Source organism: Anneissia japonica, unplaced genomic scaffold (assembly GCF_011630105.1).
Source record: "Anneissia japonica isolate Jap-2015-1 unplaced genomic scaffold, ASM1163010v1 scaffold8218_len373358_cov135, whole genome shotgun sequence".
Taxonomy (NCBI): domain Eukaryota; kingdom Metazoa; phylum Echinodermata; class Crinoidea; order Comatulida; family Comatulidae; genus Anneissia; species Anneissia japonica.
Window position 1 is genome coordinate 103147 of NW_022699643.1, and position 7606 is coordinate 110752.

General features: G+C 39.1%; 1 protein-coding gene across 1 annotated transcript; it reads left to right on the plus strand.

Annotated features, from left to right (window-relative positions):
• The first annotated feature begins 2403 nt into the window (after positions 1–2403).
• On the plus strand, positions 2404–3057 carry LOC117103027. The gene has a single exon (XM_033243489.1). It carries the CDS (start codon positions 2404–2406, stop codon positions 3055–3057), a length of 654 nt encoding a protein of 217 aa, XP_033099380.1.
• The last annotated feature ends 4549 nt before the right edge of the window (positions 3058–7606 follow it).

Below are 7606 nucleotides of genomic sequence, written 5' to 3' on the forward strand. Positions count from 1 at the left end.
TTTTTATGGCTGTATCTAATGTGAGATCGTCACCTTCTTCTAAGCACTTCTCTCTTACACGATCATGTTTTGCTCTTAAGACAATAGCATCTCTTAGCATCCTGTCTTCTTCCGCAAACCCACATGCTTTAACCAAAACCCTCAAGTCTGTAACGAAATTTTCAAATTTTTCATTGGACTTTTGACTTCTGGTATTAAACTCAACAGTCGCTCTAATTTCGTTACGTTTAGGCTTGGTGTAAGCCTCAAATTTCCCGAATACACCTTCCAGTGTATCATTTTCGGCTGGCTGCGCTGGGTTATTTCCTGCAGCTGGCACAGCTGGGTTCCAGCTAAACGTTGAATAAATTTCACGACGTTTGTCGCCAATATAGGTCATCAGATAGTTGACCCTTTGGACCTCTGTTTTCTCGGACAAGGGCCCTTTAAATGTAAATTCACAGTGCTTTTTGAACCTATGAAATTCCTTTGACAGATTTGAACTGCTCCAGTTCATGACAGGTTTATCACCTGACCGTGCACTAGCCATTTTTGTTTAAAATTTATTTTAAACACAAATCTAGATAATAGGCCAATCTACCTGAACAGCTACGAATTGTAAACATCAGTATTTATTACACAGGTTTCCCAGTGACTAGGTAGGTCGCTTGTGAAGCAGTCGTACCAACTACTGTACCACAGTACCAACTACGTTAGCTAGACTGCGATAGGGCGAACCATTCATCAGCACTTGCCCACAACAGTAACCTAGGCCTAGCACTTTTCTAGCCTGTGAAAAACTGACTTACTTTCTGCCTGCTGTATCGGATGCCTATCGTCTTGTAACACTTCTGAATGGCTTCTTGAGCTTACTTGTTACTTCTGACACCATGTGTTGATCCTTATTATACACAAGAAATAAGTGATCGTGACACACAAGTTAACATTCAACAGTTTGTTTTATTCAATACTGTCTGTACGCCATGTTATGTGTATGTGTGTATCGTTACTACGTTATTGTACTATAGGTGGAGCTATGAATGTATAATCAAGTATCACTAAAGAAACAGTTTCATCGAATGCACTTACAGTTAGCACAGTATGCACCTTACCAATTGTACCATTCCAAGTTAAATGGGGTTCTAACACAGTACAGTGCAACGCTTTTTGGATTCGGGCAGTAATGTGTCGTTCTGCACCGAGGAATTGGCTGACTTACTGCAAGCATCTGGGAATCCGATCAAGCTGAAGTTAAACACCATGGGTAACCAGGTAGAAATGAACTCCAAGTCGATTAAGGGATTAATAGTGTCAGCACTTCATGATGAGGAAAATATGGAAGTAGAACTCCCAATTGTATACACTAAGCCCAGTCTAACAGTGCAGAATTTCCTGATTGGAAACAATGTACCAGCAGCATATGCCCCAAGAGAAGTGAGGACAAGAGGGAGTCGGCCACTGAAGACAGGAAATTTTGAGAATTATGGAAAATTCCTGTAAGATCGTCGAAGGTCATTATCATGTGGACTTGCCATTAAGGAATCCAGCAGTCTAGCTTCTGGACAACTTGCAAATGGCGAATAATCGACTACGGGGACTCCAGAAGAAAATGGAGAAGAATCCACAGTTCAAAGAAGACTACATCGCCTTTATGGAAGATATAATTGGTAAGGACTACGCGGAAGTAGTATCTAATGGCGACAATACAAAGGGGGGCCAATCGTGGTATATTCCTCACCATGGGGTGTATCACTCTCAGAAAAGGAAGATTAGCGTGGCATTTGACTGTGCGGCAAAGTTTATGAAAACTTCCCTGAATGACGTACTGCTACAGGGTCCTAATCTTATGAACAGCCTACAGGGTGTTTTAATGCGCTTCCGTTAACATTCAGCGGCAGTCTCAGGAGACAAAGGGGACTTCAGTCATCAACCCAAGATATTCAGAATGACAGTACACTTGTTCGGTGCTGGATCTTCGCCATCGTGTGCCAATTATGGGTTGCAGAAAACCGCAACAGACATAAAGTGTGAGGTTAGCATAAAGGCTGTAGAAACGGTATAACGGGATTTCTATATAGATAACGTATTGAAATCCGTAGAAACCATAGAAGAAGCCAAGGATTTTGTCAATGAATTGAAAACCTTGTGTAATGAAGGAGGCTTCAATCTCACAAATGGACGAGTAATCGTCGAGAAGTGTTGGTAATTATCCTGTAGAAGAGCGAGCAAAGAAACTGAGGGATTTGGATTTAGATGCCTCACCACTACCAATGGAAAGAATGTTAGGCATCCTTTGGAGTCCAGAAGTTGATGAATTCCAGTTTCGGAGTTTGCTAACGGAGACTGAAGCAACCCGGAGAGTCAGTTATCAGTTCAGTTTATGATCCTCTTGGATTTATCTCACCCCTGATCATACCAGCAAAAATGCTTTTGCAGGAGATGTGTCAGAAGAAGGCTGAATGGGATGACAAACCAGATAACACCACCTTAGATAAATGGAAACGGTGGACCCAGAACATAAAGGACATACAAGAAGTTAAAATTGATAGGTGTTATGTTCCAGGAGGATATGGAAAGGTGGCAAGTAGAGAATTACATGCATTCAGTGATGCTAGTGAGGTGGGTTTTGGGGTTGTTATATATCTCAGATCCACAAATGAGAGAGGAGAAGTGCATGTATCCCTTGTGTCCTCAAATGCCGGAGTGGTACCTCTGAAAAAGGTAACCATACCCAGATTGGAATTGACGGCAGCCATTCTGGCAGTCAAGATGGTGCATGTAGGGACAAGAGAACTGTACTTTGACATAGCGAGAACCATGTATTGGACCCATAGCACAGCCGTCTTGAGATATATCGCCAATGTGCAAGCAATGTATCTGACGTTTGTAGCCAATTGGGTACAACTTATCAGAGAAGCAACCAGTCTATCCCATTGGCATCATGTGAGCACAAGGGAGAATCCAGCACATATGACTTCCAGAGGCGTTAAGAGAACACAAGACTTGATGAATGGCATCTGGTTCAAGGGACCAGATTTCTTGTGGCAATCAGAATCAGAGTGCCGAGAGATGTGTTAATAGACTTAGACTTGGTGGATGTGGAAATGAAATCAAGCTGCACCATAGTAGAGGCTAGAAATAAATCAGTGGTTGACATGTTCGTGTCCAAAATCTCAAATTGGAAGAAGATGAAAAGAGTGATGGCTTGGGTTTTGATTGCTAAACAGAAGTTCTTGACCAAGATTCGACCGAACGCAGGGGTTGTTACCAGCAGAAGTTGCGTTGTACAAGATCCTGGACAACTGACAGTAGAATTATTAAATAGAGCCGAAGATTTTATTTTGAAGGAAGTGCAATCTAATGCCTTAGAAAGAGAGATTAAGGAGCTTGAGGCTGGAAATAATGTGAGCAAGACCAGCGTATTGTTCAAATTCAACCCTATAATAGGTGAGGGTGGATTGGCAAGAGTTGGAGGAAGAATAAGCATGGCAGACGTGGCGTATGAGGCAAAGAATCCTGTGTCCCAAGAATGCAAGTGTGGCAGAGATGATCGTGAGAGAGATTCATAAAGATGTTGGACATCTCGGGAAGATCACCATTCTGGCAAGACTCAGAGAGTGGTACTGGCTTTTTGGAGCGAATAGGATAGCAAAGAAGGTCGCCAGAGAATGTGTAACATGCAAGTGTTATCAGGTTAAGCAATGTGAACAAGTGATGGCAGCTTTGCCTTCTAATAGAGTCCAGGCAGATGGAGAACCTTTTAAACATGTTGGCGTGGACTATTTTGGTCCGTTGATGGTAAAGAGAGGCAGATCAGAGGTCAAACGATACGGAGTAATTTTTACCTGCCTGTCGTCTCGAGTCGTCCATCTTGAGGTAGCGTATAGCCTGGACACTGATTCATGCATTAATTCAATCAGAAGATTTATGACAAGAAGGAGGACCTGTGCTAACCATTACATCCGACAATGCAACCAATCTGGTTGGCGCAGAGAAGGAATTGAGAGCGATGTGGAAGATGATTGAGCAAGCAAAGATGAAGGGTGTACTCAATAATGTTGGGATTGTTTGGATCCTTAATCCACCAACAGCATCCCATTTTGGTGGAGTGTAAGAGAGAATGATTAGGTCAACTAGGAAGACCCTATACAGCATCATGAGAGATGAAGCACGTTTACTTGATGATGAGGCGCTAGTAATCTTCTTTTGCGAAGCGGAGGGTATACTCAACAGTCGACCTTTTACAACGACATCTACGGTTCTAGGGGATATGTTGCCTTTAACTCCCAATATGCTGATAAACCCCAGAGGAAGAGTTCTCCATTCACCAGGAGTGTTTGTGAGTAGGGATGCATATGCCAGGAAACGTTCTAGACATATACAGCACTTGGTGGTTTTTTTCTGGTCTAGATGGAGGAAGGAGTATTTGGTAACCCTCCAACGGAGAGAGAAATGGCAGCGCCAGAGAAATGTAACAGCTGGTGACATAGTATTGATTGTAGACTCATCAGCTCCTAGGAACCATTGGGTTCCTAGGAGCTCGTGTTCGATCGTGTATGGTGAGGACGTAATCAGCGCTACTGGAGAGACCGGTGTCTAAACTATGTATTCTGGTGGAAAACAATTAGGACACAGCATTTGAGGTGAATTTGTTATAATGTATGTTTAATTGCTTAGTTTATAGGGTGGGAGTGTTGATGAAAAGTTCACTTCCTAATCATTATTTACGTCTGTCGCCCTCTTTAGTTTAGCTGTGTAAGAAAGTTTTACAATATGGCTGTTAAACGTCAGGCTATACTTTGATGAAATACCAAGTATTATTGTGCTTCAGAAGGTGTTTCTCGGTATGCTTAGAAAGATAGTAAAGAATGATTCATGTATCATTTTATTAGGCAGCATTATTAAGGCTGTATTTCGAATAGTTCTAAACCTATTATTGCATTTATGTGAGTGCTCGGCCTTCACGCTTGAGTGAGCAGGTGTTTTCTATCTGCTTAGGCTAGCCTATTATAGTACACGTCATTCGTTTAAAGTTTTGAGATGTTCATTGTTATTAAAATTTGTTTAGGTTTCGGGGTTTGTTGTCATAAGATATTTAGGATGTTTCCAGAAGTAAATGCTATGACTACATAGATGTTCAATGTAGCTGTTGAGTTGCACAGAGATTAGGGATCAACTGTACGGTAAATAAACTTCATTTGTAGATTGAATATTGGTAAAATTAATAATATAATGTAGTCAACAATCCTTTAATAATTATAAAGTTCTTTGTTATTTAGAACATATACGGTACAGGCTGTACTCTGCATGAAGCGTCATTATGTTAATGTTTATCACTATTTATTACCGTATGTTATATCTGATATGCCTTATTAGATGAGTTTAATTTTGATTGATTTACAGTTAATCGTCACTTGTATCAGTGTCAACCGTCACAGATGTGTGGTTGCGCATACACCTGAACTAAGGATAAGAGTATGCGTTGATATTCTGTCATCAGTTCCGAAGTTTTTAAGACGCATTAAACAAAACTCAAAATATCTCTGCTGCTTTCTTGTTTGTTTGATTTATTGACTTAATAAGCACAAATACTGTAAGTACTGCCAAGGAACTCTTTAGTACAATAGGTCTAGGGCCTAGCTCATTTTCAATGTTCAGATTATAGATTATTTTAATTATTAGGTACATATTTGTTTGATAATTCAGAGTTGTTGGTACATTAGAATATTGAATAAATAGTTGTCATTTCACTTAGACATAAGAGATGGAAATAATCACATGCAGGAAATAATTATGGTTTGACAATAATTAGGTAGCTCTGTAACACAAAAAGGCCTACGTAGTAGTAGCATTAAAAATAGCGAAAATAATAACACATCAAGACATCTTTCTTCATATAAAAGTTACTTGAAAACCATGCAAAAACCAGGTCAGTCCTTGCCATATTTTATGGGTGATTAAGAAAAAGAAGATAAAAAATACCTCGTTAAACTCGACAAATTTAAAAAAAAATTGCTACACTTGCTCCAATATGCTATATACGATGGAACAACGATTGGTTTCAATGTACCACGCACTTGATGAAGGAATACATGTGAATCATGTGTATCATAAATCTTCGATTGAGAGGACACTTTTTAAACTTTCCGCTCAACAATAAACTTTCTGAAGACAGTACAACGAAACAAAAAGGCACGTAAAACAGAAAATAAACCAAGCTAGCCCTAGATTATTTTATATACTTATGCGTAATCTAACAAATAAGAAAGCTTATCACACAGGGTACTTGTTGTTTTACCTTCATCAGATAACTTCGATATGTTATAGAGGGTAGTACATAACAAGAATGACGCGTCCATTATTTTCCCATAATGTATACATATTTTATTATAAACAGGTGTAATACTGCAAGATACCACTATTAATGACAATAAGTATGGAAATTAAATGTACTGTCTTTGTTATTTTACGTGCAAAGTAATACTATACGTACTGAAATATTGTATACATTTTTTCTGTCTCATTTTAATTACTAACCTCCCCATACTATAATGCAGAGACTCGATTTTCTAACCCTAACCCTAACCTTAAGAAAGTACCTTGACTTAATATTTCTTTTCAAAAGTTTAAATGAATATATTACATGTGACTTAATTTCTTTATTAGTTTTAAGTTCCCAATCGCAGGCAGGATATTCGATGTTTCCTTTTCTAAAGTTAATTTGCAAAAATGAATTTGTTAATCCTACATCACCATTTTATAATGACTTTGTTAATGCTCAATCAAAAGTGAAGTAATTAATTTACAGTTCTTAGGTGGCTTGCCTCCGGTTACATTTCCGAGTAATTGATTTCATTTTCATTTCAAAATGTATATGCCATCATTTTTATTATCTCGTTTTTGTTTTCTCTTTTGGAATAGTAAGTGTGCTGCAAAAATTTCCTTTCCATGTTTTTCGTTCTGTATTGTTGTATGTTTATGTTTTTGCAATCCTGTAAGTGGTAATTCTTGCTTTTGCTGTTGGTATATATTTCATAAATACCTAAATACTCACATATTTTACTTGTAAATTTTATAAAGGGGACACTGGATAGTGATTTTGCAATCAAAATATTAGATTACAAAGAATACAAAACCACTGGTTCATGTAATATCGGCATATTGCTTTCACAGCAGAGCGGACCGATAACACCGGCACAGGAAGATGTACTGGCGCTTATTGCGCACGCAAACTTTGAGCTGAGCATTTTCAGACGTGAACTTTAAAATCTGATCAGAACCCAACATTTATTACTCTTTGTAAACCTACAGTGCCCATAAAACCCTACTTTTTGGAGATGACTTGAGGAAAAGCTAAACGAAATGACAGAGGAACAAAAGGCAACTACTTTAACAAAATTTCAAACGATCAGACCCGGGGCATATCGGGGAAGAGGAACCTATAGATACCAACCATATGGTAGAACAGTAGGCCTACCAATACTGTTGCGTGGTAGAGCCACCTTTTTGGGGAGGGAGAGCCAGCTATCCCAGAAGAGGGAGCTACAACCAAAGAAAGACTTGCCCTCCAGCCACCAAGACCAAGCCAGAAACACAGAACAAATAGGCCTAAATGTTCATGATGAGA

Coding starts and splice junctions, on each gene's coding strand:
- LOC117103027 (XM_033243489.1), top strand. CDS start 2,404: ATGCTTTTGCAGGAGATGTGTCAGAAGAAGGCTGAATGGGATGACAAA.